Source organism: Lithobates pipiens, unplaced genomic scaffold (assembly GCF_037356315.1).
Source record: "Lithobates pipiens isolate NorthernLeopardFrog02 unplaced genomic scaffold, aLitPip1_a1.2 Scaffold_13, whole genome shotgun sequence".
Lineage (NCBI taxonomy): Eukaryota > Metazoa > Chordata > Amphibia > Anura > Ranidae > Lithobates > Lithobates pipiens.
In genome coordinates, this window is record NW_027507718.1 from 530,238,271 (window position 1) to 530,254,018 (window position 15,748).

At 48.9% G+C, this 15,748-nt stretch overlaps 3 protein-coding genes across 3 annotated transcripts in view; all 3 read left to right on the forward strand.

Annotated features, from left to right (window-relative positions):
- The window catches only part of LOC143975950 (IgGFc-binding protein-like), a 71,180-nt gene extending 67,079 nt beyond the window's left edge, over positions 1-4,101 (forward strand). Inside the window, exon 3 of the mRNA XM_077478479.1 lies at positions 3,974-4,101. Within this exon, the coding sequence (XP_077334605.1) occupies positions 3,974-4,101 (128 nt within the window). The remainder of the gene's footprint in view (positions 1-3,973) is intronic.
- Positions 4,102-6,647: 2,546 nt separating this feature from the next.
- On the forward strand, positions 6,648-11,880 carry LOC143975953 (IgGFc-binding protein-like). Its single transcript, XM_077478480.1, has 3 exons — positions 6,648-7,740; positions 11,491-11,786; positions 11,875-11,880. Exons 1-3 carry the CDS (start codon positions 6,648-6,650, stop codon positions 11,878-11,880), a joined length of 1,395 nt encoding a protein of 464 aa, XP_077334606.1.
- Positions 11,881-11,915: 35 nt separating this feature from the next.
- LOC143976221 (secretory phospholipase A2 receptor-like) lies at positions 11,916-13,843 on the forward strand. The gene is made up of 2 exons (XM_077478635.1): positions 11,916-12,051; positions 13,093-13,843. The coding sequence occupies exons 1-2, from the start codon at positions 11,937-11,939 to the stop codon at positions 13,449-13,451; spliced, it is 474 nt and encodes a 157-aa protein (XP_077334761.1). The 5' UTR covers positions 11,916-11,936; the 3' UTR covers positions 13,452-13,843.
- Positions 13,844-15,748: the final 1,905 nt, after the last annotated feature.

The following is a 15,748-nucleotide window of genomic DNA, read 5'->3' on the forward strand; positions in this document are numbered from 1 at the left end:
ACCAGAACTGTAAACAGAGCGTAGCAGTTAAGACGGTCAATGGCCTGAAGGACAGTACGGGCTCTCTGATGAAGTCTAGGTCAGGGATCCTGGAGGTGGTCAGGTCATACTATGCCGATCTCCTGGGAGGAAGGAACCTTGAACGGACAAGGATGTTGGGTTTTTTGGACTCTACACCAGGACTGAAAAGTAATGTTCCTTTGATGAATTTGACAGATGAAATCACTGCAGATGAGGTAGTCCAGGCTATTGATAAACTGACCATCAAGAAAACGCCAGGGCCAGATGGGTTGACAGCTGAGTTTTATAAATGTTTTAAGACGATCCTGGCTCCCTACCTTGCGGAGGTTTTTAATAGCTGTTTGCAGGAGGGTTCTCTCCCTCCCTCCATGAGGCAATCTGCAGTGATCCTTCTGTCAAAGGGTAAAGATCCTTCGATGATTGAGAATTGGCGCCCCATTAGCCTTCTTAATGTCGATAGAAAGATACTGGCAAAGATTTTTTTCTGGCGATTATCGCCAGTGGCAGGCAGTTTGTTATCCCACCACCAGCACTGTTCCGTCCAAGGTAGAAGCACTTTCTCAGCAGTGTTAGCCGTCCGGGAGGCCTTGGAGCATTGTAGGGCTGTTGGTTGGGGTAAATTTTTGCTGACATTGGATCAGGCTAAGGCCTTTGATCGGGTTAATCATGAGTACTTATGGCTCCTTCTTGGCAGATATGGCCTGGGGGGGGGGGTTTCATTGATTGGCTCAAGATTTTGTACAAAGGGGCTGAAAGCTTTCCTCTGGTTAATGGTTGGGTCGGGCAACCCTTTGTGGTCGGCTCGGGTGTGCGTCAGGGGTGCCCATTGAGTCCTCTGTTATATGCATTTGCAATTGACCCCTTCATTAGAAGGCTGGAGAATGGGCCATTATGTGGGGTACCTATGGGCATCGCTGGTGTGCCTCCTTTGAAGGTTGTGGCCTATGCTGATGATGTTTCTGTTTTTGTCTCTGGGACTGGGGAGGCGCAGGAGGTGGTCTCAGTGATAACGCAGTATTCAGAGGCATCAGGTTCAAAGGTCAACCAGGACAAGTGTGAAGCTTTCTGGATGGGCGTGGAAGGTGAGAGCTTTGTTCTCCCGGATGACTTCCCGGAGCCCCAGCAAAAAATTAGAGTTCTAGGCATTGAATTTGGCCCAGGTGACTATGGTCATGCAAATTGGGTGAACAGGCTGGAGAATGCTGATGCCAAGGTGGCAAGCTGGAAAGATTGGCAGCTTTCCTTGAGGGAAAAGGTTGATCTGATCAAGACTTACCTGATTCCGATTTTTGTATATGTCAGTTTTGTTTGCGTTTTGCCAGCTTCTCTCTATACCAGGGTCTATACTTGTTTCTTCCAGCTGTTATGGGGTAACAGAATAAACCTTGTCAAAAGGAATGTGACTTACCTTTCTAGGCGGGAGGGTGGTCTAGGGATGATCAACCCTGTAGTCTTTTTCTCTCTGATGTTTGTGAAGTACAATCTTGGTAACATGTTGGCAGAGAGACCGCCTGGGTGGGTTGGTATTTTCCAGTCCTGGTTTAGGCCCTTTCTGCGAGACTGGGAAAATGGTGGGCCAGTGAAAAGCCTGAGGGTCAAGCATGATAAGCTCCCGGCTTATGTTGCCCCGTGTTTGAAAATGCTTCGGCAGTGGCAAGTAACAGCAGGAGAAGTCAGATCTCTTCCAAGGAAACTTCTTGAGAAGCGGATCATGAGCTCTGTTTTTTGCGAGCCACTGGCCTTGAGGGATTGCCCAAGCCTGGTTTTGGGGGTGGGTTTGCGGTTGATTAATTTGGAGAGAATCCCAATGAAGTTTAGGGATCAGGCTTGGCTTGCCTTTCATGGAAAACTATATGTGAAGGGCAACTTGAAGTTTCTTTCCATGAGTGATCGGGGCTGCCCCAGAGTGGAGTGTGGAGGAGTGGTGGAGTCCATGGATCATTTTCTACTTCAGTGCCCTTTTAATATAGAGGTGTACAAGAGGGTGGGGAGGGCTCTGAGTATACCCTTCCTCCCCCATATGAGTTATGCAGAGTGGGTGTATGGGGCTTTTTGGACTCGTCGGGATTATGATTTGGAAACACTTTTTTAGTTAGTTTAGTAGTCCGTTATTTCACGTGGAGTGCACGGTGTCAGGTATCCTTACGGGGTAAAATCCTCCCTGTGGAAGTGGTGGTGCAGAACATTCTGGGTGAGGTTGGGAAGATTCCGGGTCTTGAGAAAGACGGGTGGCAGCAGGAGGCCTGGATAAAGGCGTGGAGGAATATCAGGGCTCTGTAGCGGCTGCCTGTTGATCTCGGGGTGTGCGGCTTTCTTTGTATTCTTCTTTCACTCCCCTAGATTTTCAGATCCGATACAATTTTGATAAAAGGCTACATGCATGGTGACGGTGATGTTCCTTAGTCTGGCTCTCCCATAGGGATTATGTAATGCGCAATTTGTTTTGCACCGTTTATTTTGTTCTTGTTCTTTCTGGTTGGTATAATTATATTTAATTATTTTGTAAATATGTTTTATTTATTTATTATGGTTTTATTGTATATAAGTTGTTGTTTGTAAGATTTTCAATAAACAAAATTAACCCCTCATAATGGGCACAGCGGGTGTACAGACCTGGGAACTCAGCACAGGGATGGTGGGAACCCCTCATAATGGGCACAGCGGGTGTACAGACCCGGGAACTCAGCACAGGGATGGTGGGAACCCCTCGTAATGGGCACAGCGTGTGTACAGACCCGGGAACTCAGCACAAGGATGGTGGGAACCCCTCATAATGGGTACAGCGGGTGTACAGACCCGGGAACTCAGCACAAGGATGGTGGGAACCCCTCATAATGGGCACAACAGGTTTACAGACCTAGGAACTCAGTGCAGAGATAGTGGAAACCCTCATATTCAGCACAGCAGGTGTACAGACCTGGGAACTCAGCACAGGGATGGTGGGAACCCCTCATAATGGGCACAGCGGGTGTACAGACCCGGGAACACAGCACAGGGATGGTGGGAACCCCTCATAATGGGCACAGCGGGTGTACAGACCCGGGAACTCAGCACAGGGATGGTGGGAACTCCTCATAATGGGCACAGCGGGTGTACAGACCTGGGAACTCAGCACAGGGATGGTGGGAACTCCTCATAATGGGCACAGCGGGTGTACAGACCTGGGAACTCAGTACAGGGATGGTGGGAACTCCTCATAATGGGCACAGCGGGTGTGCAGACCCGGGAACTCAGCACAGGGATGTTGGGAACCCCTCATAATGGGTACAGCGGGTGTACAGACCTGGGAACTCAGCACGGGGATGGAGGGAACTCCTCATAATGGGCACAGCGGGTGTACAGACCCGGGAACTCAGCACAGGGATGGAGGGAACCCCTCATAATGGGCACAGCGGGTGTACAGACCTGGGAACTCAGGACTGGGATGGTGAGAACCCCTCATAATGGGCACAGCGGGTGTACAGACCCGGGAACTCAGCATAGGGATGGAGGGAACCCCTCATAATGGGCACGGTGGGTGTACAGACCTGGGAACTCAGCATAGGGATGGTGGGAACCCCTCATAATGGGCACAGCGGGTGTACAGACCCGGGAACTCAGCATAGGGATGGAAGGAACCCCTCATAATGGGCACAACAGGTTTACAGACCTAGGAACTCAGTGCAGACATAGTGGAAGCCCTCATATTCAGCACAGCAGGTGTACAGACCTGGGAACTCAGCACAGGGATGGTGGGAACCCCTCATAATGGGCACAGCGGGTGCACAGACCAGGGAACTATATACTGCTATATGAGAGATAGAAGAAACTGTCAGGTGGTCTAACTTTCCACTAAAGATTTTCAGTGGACTTATCCTTTAGTTTGGCCTTGCCACCTTCCATTCCTGTTCCTTCTCTAGCTTATGTTGTGTGAATCACTAATGCATAGTCATGATTTTTCTCTCCTCTGTAGGGTCATCCTCTCTCTACAGTGGCAAGAACTTTGTGACGGCGTTCATGAAGGCATCTCCACTGGGAATAAGCCAGTTTGAGCTCATCCTGAATGGAATTGAGTGTTGCACAGTGGCGGCCCGCCCATAGGGGGCGCCCGGGCGCCGCCCCCCCTCTCCCTAAGTGTAAAAAAAAAAAAAAAGTGAAAAAAATAAATAAAATAAAAAGTTTCAAAAAAAAAAAAAACGGGCCCTTTAAGACATTTAAAAAGAAAAAAAAAATGTCATTTAACAATTTAACACAGTGTACTGTGGCGCCGGTCACAGTGCACTATGAGAAGCGCCACGTCGATGCAATCACAAGATTGCATCCATGGCGCTTCATTTGCGGGTTAAAAACCCGCCTTGCGGCGCACTGCAGAACGCCGACTAGCTTCCGCCCGTAAAATCACTGTGATTCTACGGGCGGGAGCATTGTCATTCTTAGACAGGCAGTCACTTCCGGCTTTCGGCTGCTTCACGAAACCCGGAAGTGACGTAGGCAGCTCCGTTCCTTAGCCCGAGCGGAGCTGCCAGACAGTGAGAGGTGAGTCACCGCATAAAGGCTTTCTAGCTTCTACTTTGTTGGAGAATGTTCGTGCATTTAGCTGAATGAATGCAAAAAGCTTTCACAGCCAGAAAGGTTTCCCCAGGCCAGGCGACTTTTGCCGTGGCCAATCAGAGAATGAGCTCTGAAGGGGGAACTCCACGCCAAATTTCTGAAAAAAAATTTGACGTGGGTTCCCCCTCCGAGAGCATACCAGGCCCTTAGGTCTGGTATGGATTCCAAGGGGAACCCCCTACGCCGAAAAAACGGCGTGGAGGTCCCCCCCAGATCCACACCAGACCCTTATCCGAGCACGCTACCCGGCCGGCCAGGAAAGGGGGTGGGGACGAGCGGGCGCCCCCCCTCCTGAGCCGTACCAGGCCGCGTGCCCTCAGCATGGGGGGTGCCTTGGGGGAGGGGGGGCGTGCGGCCCCCCCACCCCAAAGCACCTTGTCCCCATGTTGATGAGGACAAGGGCCTCTTCCCGACAACCCTGGCCGTTGGTTGTCGGGGTCTGCGGGCGGGGGGCTTATCGGAATCCGGGAGCCCCCTTTAATAAGGGGGCCCCGGATACCGGCCCCCCACCCTATGTGAATGAGTATGGGGTACAATGTACCCCTACCCATTCACCTGTGAAAAAAAGTAAAAAAAAAAACACAACACAGGGTTAAAATATTTTATTGCACAGCTCCGGGGGTCTTCCGTCTTCGGGGGTCTTCTCGCCGGACTCCTCCGCTATCTTCTTGTAGCTCTTTTGCTAGCGGAGGAGTCCGGCTTTCTTCCTCGCCGCCGGCCTCTTCTCCCAACTTTGGGGGTCTTGTCCCCCTCTTCGGTTCTTCTGCCGGGCCACCGCGCCTTCTTATAGCTCTTTTAGAGGCGGTGGCCCGGTCTTCTGTCGCCGCCGCCGCCGGTTCTTCTTCTTCTTCTTCTTCTCCTTCTTCTCCAGGAGATGTTGCCTCGACGATCTCCCTGGCCGGAATGCCAGGGACGCGCTGCGCTGCCACTTATATAGAGACAATGGGGCAGTGTCACATGGGTTGATGTCACATGGGTTGGTCACATGGGTTGATGTCACATGGCGACTGTGACATCAACCCATGTGACCAACCCATGTGACATCAACCCATGTGACACCGCCCCATTGTCCCTATATAAGTGGCAGCGCAGCGCGTCCCTGGCATTCCGGCCAGGGAGATCGTCGAGGCAACATCTCCTGGAGAAGAAGGAGAAGAAGAAGAAGAAGAAGAACGGGCGGCGGCGGCGGCGACAGAAGACCGGGCCACCGCCTCTAAAAGAGCTATAAGAAGGCGAGGTGGCCCGGCAGAAGAACCAAAGAGGGGGACAAGACCCCCGAAGTCGGGAGAAGAGGCCGGCGGCGAGGAAGAAAGCCGGACTCCTCCGCTAGCAAAAGAGCTACAAGAAGATAGCGGAGGAGTCCGGTGAGAAGACCCCCGAAGACGGAAGACCCCCGGAGCTGTGCAATAAAATATTTTAACCCTGTGTTGTGTTTTTTTTTGTACTTTTTTTCACAGGTGAATGGGTAGGGGTACATTGTACCCCATACTCATTCACATAGGGTGGGGGGGCGGTATCCGGGGCCCCCTTATTAAAGGGGGCTCCCGGATTCCGATAAGCCCCCCGCCCGCAGACCCCGACAACCAACGGCCAGGGTTGTCGGGAAGAGGCCCTTGTCCTCATCAACATGGGGACATGGTGCTTTGGGGTAGGGGGGCCGCACGCCCCCCCTCCCCCAAGGCACCCCCATGTTGAGGGCACGCGGCCTGGTACGGCTCAGGAGGGGGGGGCGCCCGCTCGTCCCCACCCCCTTTCCTGGCCGGCCGGGTAGCGTGCTCGGATAAGGGTCTGGTGTGGATCTGAGAGGGACCCCCACGCCGTTTTTTCGGCGTAGGGGGTTCCCCTTGGAATCCATACCAGACCTAAGGGCCTGGTATGCTCTCGGAGGGGGGAACCCACGCCAATTTTTTTTCAGATTACATAAGGGGCGTGTTTTATGGGAAGTGGGCGGGGCCAAAATGATGGGCGGGGTCATGATGGGCGGGGTCTGGCGCCCCCCATCCAAAAACTTCACCAGCCGCCACTGCTGTTGCGCTATGGTCAATGTGACAATACAAGGTTGTAACTTCTTCCAGAGCGTTACCCTCCAACAGGGAGAAATGGTCAACCTCGCAATTCCAACCAGCGTCATGCTCAATGGCAGTTCCATCTCCTCCGCAGGAGTCATTGTGATTTCACCCAATAGCAGTATATCTGTCATCTCCAAGGTCCGGAGGACTGGTGGCTATGACTGGTCATACATCTACCCAGTGGATCTACTAGACAAACAATACTATGTCATCACACCCGTCTCAGCCTTACCAAGCAATGCCCAATTTGCGATATTAAACCTGGACCAGGCGAATTCTATCACAGTGACGTTATATGGTGGCACCGTCACATTCCAGGGCCAGTCCTTTACATCTGGAAGCTCAACGAGTTTCCAGCTCTCACCCTACCAAGGCGCTCAGTTCCAGCTGTCTGGCGGTGACCTCTCGGGGTCCTTCATACAAGCCAATAAACCCATCGCCGTTCTGAGTGGCCATCAAGATTACCAAAATTATCCGTTGTACTCCTACGGCTACGTCTTTGAGCAGCTGCTCCCTGAAAGTATCTGGGGAAGGTCGTTTGTTTTGCCCCCGCTGTCTGTCCAGCCACGGAATGATGATGTGGTTCTGGTGATGGCTTCTCAAGGCACCAATCTGAATGTGTATAATGGGTCTGTGGTGGTGGCCTCCAAAAGTCTTTCAAGAGGAGACATTTTCGTGCAGAAAATTCATACGGACGCTCTCTGGATATCTGCCGATCATGATGTGATGGTCATGCTTGTCTGTTCCGGAGGTCCCATCAAGGCAAACACAACCCTAACTCCCTTCATGTCCAATGTGGTGGCCACCACAGACCTGGACACCTCCCAGGTAGTTCATGCTTCCACTGGCTTTACCACCAATCTGCTTGTAGTTACCGTTAGTGGCAAAATGTCAGGAACAGTGGTAGATGGAATCCCAGTCCCACCAAACACCACCTGGAATGACGATGACTTCAAGACCCTGAAATACTCCTGGGTGGAGGTGACCGTCTCCCCGGGATCTCACTATGTTCAACAACTTTTGAATGAACATGTCTGGGTCGTGTCCTACAGCTTTACTGGTAATAGTTCTTACAATTCTATTATTATTATAGTCATTCAGCCATGATGCAAGCTGCACTGTCTGCACTGCATAGAGGATTTGAGGATTATTTCAGACAAAAATGTATGTGGTCGTTATGTAGTAAACAATGGACAGTTACTGAAAGTATAGATTGGACCAATGGCCTACTTACCAAGGTTTCACAATAACATCGGAGATGTTAAACTTCCTCCCATTGGTCTTTCCCACCCTATAAGACCAGAACATGCTTCCGTTCCAACCTGCGAAGGCCTAACGTATTAATACTGTCCCTCCAGGGGCGGACTGACAACTCCTATTGCCCGGGGGCCCCATGAGATTAGGGGGCCCCTAGGCAATCAGAGAATATGGGGCCACACAGTATATACACAAACACACACACACACACACAGTATACACATACATGTACACACAGTATACACAAACACACACACACACACACACACAGTATACACATACATGTACACACAGTATACACAAACACACACACACACATTATACACAAACACACACAGTATACACAAACACACACACAGTATACACATACATGTACACACAGTATACACAAACACACACACACACACACACACACACAGTATACACAAACACACACAGTATACACAAACACACACACACACACACACACACACAGTATACACAAACACACACAGTATACACAAACACACACACACACAGTATACACATACATGTACACACAGTATACACAAACACACACACACACACACACAGTATACACAAACACACACAGTATACACAAACACACACACACACACAGTATACACATACATGTACACACAGTATACACAAACACACACACACACACACACAGTATACACACACATACACACACAGTATACACATACATGTACACACAGTATACACAAACACACACACACACAGTATACACATACATGTACACACAGTATACACAAACACACACACACACACACACACACACACACACACAGTATACACAAACACACACACACAGTATACACATACATGTACACACAGTATACACAAATACACAAACACACAGTATACACATACATGTACACACAGTATACACAAACACACACACAGTATACACATACATGTACACACAGTATACACAAACACACACACAGTATACACATACATGTACACACAGTATACACAAACACACACACACACAGTATACACATACATGTACACACAGTATACACAAACACACACACAAACACAGTATACAATCACACAGTATACACATACATGTACACACAGTATACACATACATGTACACACAGTATACACAGACATGTTTCTATTGGCTGAGAAGGTACTGGAGAGGTGGGGCAGCTATAATCTCTGGATTTTTAGACCAAAAGGATGTTGGTGAGGGACATTTCAGAGACAGATGTAAAAAAAAAAAAACACAGATTTTTACATACTGTCCCTGGTTTTACTGAGGATGGCAACCCTGATGGTGCCCGAGTGGCCGAATGGTCAGTCCGCCCCAGTGTCCCTCTAAACTTAGGAACATAGGAATGCAATGAAGGTCATCAGTAGATGAACAGTGAGGAGTAAATCCTACCCCACCCCCCCTCCAAACCCATCATACCATCACATATCCCCTCCCCAATATCCACCCTCCCCACACAAATCCCCCCCCCCATCCTAAAATATGCAGCCCCATGAAAATTTCCTTGCGCAAAATCTTTTCTTTCAGCACAACTCCTCTCCCAAATCACTTTCCCTCAAAATCCCCCATTCCAACACAAATCTTCTCCCCTACCCAAATCCCCTGACACAAATACTTTCCCCCCCGGCTCATATATCCAACCCATGAAAATATCCTTCCCCAAAATCTTTCCTTACAGCACAACTCCTCTACCATATCGCCTTCCCCCCCTCCAAAACCCCCCATACCAGCACAAATTGTCTCCCCTACCTAAATCCCCTGGCCAGGACCGGGACAAGGGGTGGGCAGGAGGGGCAGCTGCCCCTGGGGCAATGTTTTTTTTTCAGGGGTGGGGGCACCCTGACCCTAACCCTAAGGGAAAGGGGGGCGCAGTTTGGCATCTTTGCCCTGGGCGCTGGATGACCTTGTCCCGGCACTGCCCCTGGCACAAATAATCTCCTCCCAGCACAAATATCCAACCCATGAAAATCTGCTTCCCCTAAATCTTTTCTGTCAGCACAACTCAACTCCTAGATCACCTTCCCCCAAAAATCCCCCAGCCCAGCACCAATCTTCTCCCCTACCCAAACCCCCTGGCACAAATACCCTCCCCTCAGCACAAATATCCAACCTCACAAAATATCTCCTTCGCCAAAATCTTTGCTTTCAGTACAAATCCTCTCCCAAATCACCCCCCCCCAAACAAAATCTCTTATCCAAGCACCACCCCCCCCCAAAAAAGGCCCCGACACAATATTCCCCAAAACCCCCCTCCTGGCTCTTTCCTTCCCTCATAATATACATTCAGAGCACAAATCCTGCACCACATTCCCCACTGAGCACAAGCCCCCTTTCTCTAGGACAAATTCCCGACACCCATTCAGGCACAAATCATCTCCCCCAAAAATTTCCCCTCCCAACATAAGAGCCTGCATCCCACACAAATCCTCTTTCCTCAGGACAAAATTTAAACCCCCATCCCAGCACAAATCTTTTCTCCCCCCTATTATATCCCCAGTGTAATCCCCTCTCCATGTCTGAACTTACAGACCTTAGATAGAGCATATCAGATGGTCCGGGGATGTCCTGTCTCCCAGGCACCCCCACTGTTGTGTCATGAGGCATGTCAGAATCGAGGGGGAGCTTCTCCCAGCTCAGAATATATTGTGGTGGCAGTTTGTGGGGAGAGATGCCATCTGCTGCCATTGCTGGTGATTGTGGTGTTGTGGGCCTAGGGAAGCTCGCAGGGGGTGAGAGGTATTTCTCCCCCCGGATGTCCAGTGCTAATGAAGACACCTCATTACAGTAGTCAGTGTACCCCATTAAATTGGCAGTCAATGTTCTCCCTTTCATTGGTGGTCAGTGTCTCCTTACACTGTGCCTCTTTGGTGATCCGTGTACCCGATTAAATTGGTGGTCAGTGTGCTCCATTACAGTAGCGGTCAGTGTACCTCATTACGTTGGCGGTCAGTGTCCACCATTATATTGGAAGCCAGTGTCCCCTTACATTGTACCTCGTTGGTGATTAGTGCGCCTCATTACAGTAGTTGTCAGTTTTCCCCATTAAATTGGTGGTCAGCGTGCCCCATTACAATGGTGGACAGTGCCAACAGTGTACAATGGTGGTCAGTGCCAACAGTGTACTCAGCAGGAAAGCACAGGGAATGGGTACAGGAAGAGGATCGGCGGCAAAGGAGGAAGGGGCGGGCTTTTAAATGTAAACACAAGAAGTGACCAACCACAGTGATCCCATGGCACAGAGCCACTCTGATTGGCTCTGTGCCTTTGCTTATGATCATGGCTGTTTAATGACTGCACAACTCCTATGAAATGTGCAGCATTGTGCGGGCAGTTTGGACACCCAGGTCCCCTCCCATAGGAGATTCGGGGGAATGTGGTCACTGTGCCTGATGCTAGTTACCACCAATTTAATCTGTATTGTCTCCTTTAGATTGCAAAGTGCTGCACAAACTGTTGGCATCATCTAAATCCTGTATAATTAAAATAGAGTAGCTGTTATATTGATTTGTGACTTTTCGTTCTGCACAGGTAATGCCACCTCGCTTCCCTGCGCTGGGAATACCTCCGCCTCCTTCAACTTTTATGGCAGCGGTTTGAACTGTAGCTGCCAGAGGCCGCAACTTGTAAACACCAGTCTACTTGGGATGACCACTCCCAACACCAGTCTACTTGGGATGACCACTCCCAACACCAGTCTACAAGGGATGACCACTCCCAACACCAGTCTACTTGGGATGACCACTCCCAACACCAGTCTACAAAGGATGACCACTCCCAACATCAGTCTACAAGGGATGACCACTCCCAACATCAGTTCATATGGGGTGACCACTCCCAACACCAGTCTACTTGGGATGACCACTCCCAACACCAGTCTACAAAGGATGACCACTCCCAACATCAGTCTACAAGGGATGACCACTCCCAACATCAGTTCATATGGGGTGACCACTCCCAACACCAGTCTACAAGGGATGACCACTCCCAACACCAGTCTACAAGGGATGACCACTCACAACATCAGTTCATATGGGGTGACCACTCCCAACACCACTGTCTTCAAAAGCCTGACCACCAAGACCTGCAAAGGTAGGAAGGGTTATTAATAATTGTAGCACTCACCCCCGTAGGGTTCACTGCAGAGTTAAATGGGTACTTTCCAAAGTACGTTTGAAAAAGTCCTCCCATCGAACTTGTTTCTTGGTAGCACCAACTTGGGGTGACCTAACCGGCCTTGATTGTCCCTGGTGAGGTATTAACTTTCTTCACCAAAGTGCGTTCTCTCTTCTCCTCTGGAGGTATTCCTTCCTGCACCTCAACATGGTTTGATTCTGTCATTCTCTTGTAGAAAGACAGCAGTCAATCCACTAACTGTTCAGCCATCTGAATGTGTCACTCCAGCCAGGCCATCCTCGTACCTCCCAACATTTTGAGATGGCATTGAGGGACATCTATTAGCAAAAGTATGTAGGCATAGGACACCCCCCCTGCCACACATTATTAAAGGAGAATTATACAAAAACTTGGGGTTCTTTGAGAAGGGGGTGTAGCTCCTCTCTCATTAAGAGGTTGGTTGTAGATTGTTGCTCAGGTAGCCCACCGAAGAGACTCCAGGCAGACTCCACAAGATATGGCTGGATGAGCGTTTTGGTCTGGAGGTTCAGTTGGCTGAAGGTCCTCTGGAAGGGCAGTACTCTGAAATCTGCTGGTAGAGTGTCCAAAAACAGCAACTAGGGTTTAACAGAGATGTGTGCTCTTGCACCCTCTGCTAGAGGCCCGCATGCCAGACACAGCGATGGAAGAATCAGCACCTAGTAAGAGCTCATGTACCTGGTCACTGCTGTATCATCAGCCAGGGTCTCTCTGAGTAGCGGGAGGAGATGGAATTTTTAATCTCCGGGTCTGTCCAGGAGTCTGGAGGATGATGGAGAATTAATGGGAATGAAGTTAAAGAAGCCCACAGCTCCTGCTGAGGGAGGTGAGTTAAAGGGAACCCCGCTCGATGGGTGATAAGATTGTCATAGAGGAGGGGGGGGCGGGCAGATCCCTTGAGTCAGCTTAAATGTAAATTTTATGTTCTGCATATCAATATTGTGAATACCGACTAACATGTCTCTCTTCCTCCTTCAGATGGGTTGGCCGACCTCTACATGATGAGCACGCAACTTAGTTGGTGGGACGCCCTACGCTACTGCCGCCAGTACTACACCGACCTGTTCAGTCTTCCTGATCAAAGCACCCAGAACCTTGTGGCCACCACAATGAGGATGGCTAGTATGCCAAAGAATGGTCTATGGATCGGCCTCCGCAGGCACAAAGTGTGGGGGTACCTATACTGGACAGATGGGGAACCCACCAACTACATGAACTGGGGGAATGGTGAGCCCAGTGACCCCATCACCAACATGTGTACCCTCATCTCACCAGACAAGAGCTTCACCTGGATGGGCCAGTGCTGTTCCATGAAGCTTAGCTTTATCTGCTACTGACACCCCTTCTGGGATGCATCTCACACCCATCAATCACCACTGAGACCCCTCCTCCCAGGATATATCACATCCACCAATCACCACTAAGACCCCTCCCCCTTTGGGATATATAACACCCGTCAATCACTACTGACCCCCCCAGGATATATTACATGCACCAATCACCATTGAGACTCCTCCTCTGAGAGATATAACACCCACCAATCACTACTGACCCCCCTCCTCCCAGGATATATTACACCACCAATCACTATTGAGGCTCCTCCCCCTGGGATATATAACACACACTTATAACTACTGACACCAATCCGGGGATATATCACACCCACCTATCACTACTGACACCCTTCCCATGGTAAATCACATCCACCAATCACTATTGAGGCCCCTCCCCCAGGATATATAACACCCTCCAATCACTACTGAGGCCCCTCCCCCCAGGATATATAACACCCACCAATCACTACTGACACCCCTCCCCCCAGGATATATAACACCCACCAATCACTACTGACATCCCCCCCAGGATATATAACACCCTCCAATCACTACTGAGGCCCCTCCCCCCAGGATATATAACACCCACCAATCACCACTGACCTCCCTTCCCCCAATCACTAATGAGACCCCTGCAGAGATTTATTACATTGGCGGGTCACGGGGGGGTGGGGGGGGTGGAAGGATGAAGGGGTTATAGGGGATGGTCCACATTATCCATTCCATACCAGAAGAAGAAGAAGTCATATTCTGTAGTCACCTCCTTTTATTTTAATATTGTTTGCTAATTTGTCTGGATTGTAACATCCGTCTTTTCCTTTCATGCCCCCCCCCCCCCACCCCCCAGTGATAATAAATCTGAGAATTGAGAATCTGGTGTTCATTGCTCAAAAGGATGCAGGAAGAAGAAGGGGTTGTTGTGTGTGTGATTGTATTGTGTCACCAGCCCCTGTACGCTGATTGGTAAGTCACTGAGATTGCATTGTGTGGCTGTATATTTATGTATATTGCAGAACTTGGCTGACAGACAATGAGATGGCCAATCCGATTGCATGCAGGTTTGTATCTGTGTATGGAAGTTATAGGTGGGCACAGATCTCATTGCCAGACAGGGACTGTATGACTGGTGCATGTATGGGGGAGTGGGAAAGATGAATGCGTAGGATTCTGGTTCTGAAGCCTGGGGAAATCACTGTAGCCCCCCCCCCCCGTCTTATACAGGGGCTACCAGTCACATTTAGTGCTGCTGGGTGATAGACAACTTTATTAGTTTATAGTCTACATCAGGGGTGTCAAACTTAAATTCATTGTGGGCCACATCGGCATTATGGTTGCCCTTAAAGATCCGGTTGTATCTGTAAGACTATGTATCTACTTAGATACTTAGGAGTACGCAGTATACAGAGTGTAGAAGTATCCACCATATCTATATCCACCATATCCATATACACCATATTCATACCATATCTATATCCACCATATCCACCATATCTATATCCACCATATCTATATCCACCATATTCATATCCAAAGTATCTACCGTATCCATATCCACCATATCCATATCCAAAGTATCTACCGTATCCATATCCACTATATACATATCCACCATATCTATATCCACCATATCCATATCCACCATATCTATATCCACCATATCCACCATATTCATATCCACCATATCTATATCCACCATATTCATACCATATCTATATCCACCATATACATATCCAAATTATCCACCATATCTATATGCATCATTTACAAATCCACCATATCCATATCCATCATATCTATATCCACCATATCCATATCCAACATATTCATATCCAAAGTATCCACCATATCCATATCCACCATATACATATCCACCATATTCATATCCAAAGTATCCACCATATCCATATCCACCATATACATATCCACCATATACATATCCACCATATCTATATCCACCATATCCATATCCACCATATTCATACCATATCTATATCCACCATATCCATATACACCATATACATATCCAAAGTATCCACTATATACATATCTACCATTTCCAAATCCACCATATCCACCATATCCATATCCACCATATCCATATCCACCATATCTATATTCACCATATCTATATCCACCATATCCATATCCACCATATCCATAGCATATCCATATCAAAATGAAGCCACCATATCCATATCCACCATATACATATCCAAAGTATCCACCATATACATATCCAAAGTATCCACCATATCCATATCCACCATATACATATCCACCATATCCATATCCAAAGTATC

Bases quoted from the DNA above. Each gene is read 5' to 3' on its own strand.
- LOC143976221 (XM_077478635.1), top strand. From the start codon at position 11,937: ATGACCACTCCCAACACCAGTCTACAAGGGATGACCACTCACAACATC. The intron at 12,052-13,092 runs GTAGGAAGGGTT...TTCCTCCTTCAG, and splicing joins GACCACCAAGACCTGCAAAG to ATGGGTTGGCCGACCTCTAC.
- LOC143975953 (XM_077478480.1), top strand. From the start codon at position 6,648: ATGGTCAATGTGACAATACAAGGTTGTAACTTCTTCCAGAGCGTTACC. The intron at 7,741-11,490 runs GTAATAGTTCTT...CGTTCTGCACAG, and splicing joins CGTGTCCTACAGCTTTACTG to GTAATGCCACCTCGCTTCCC.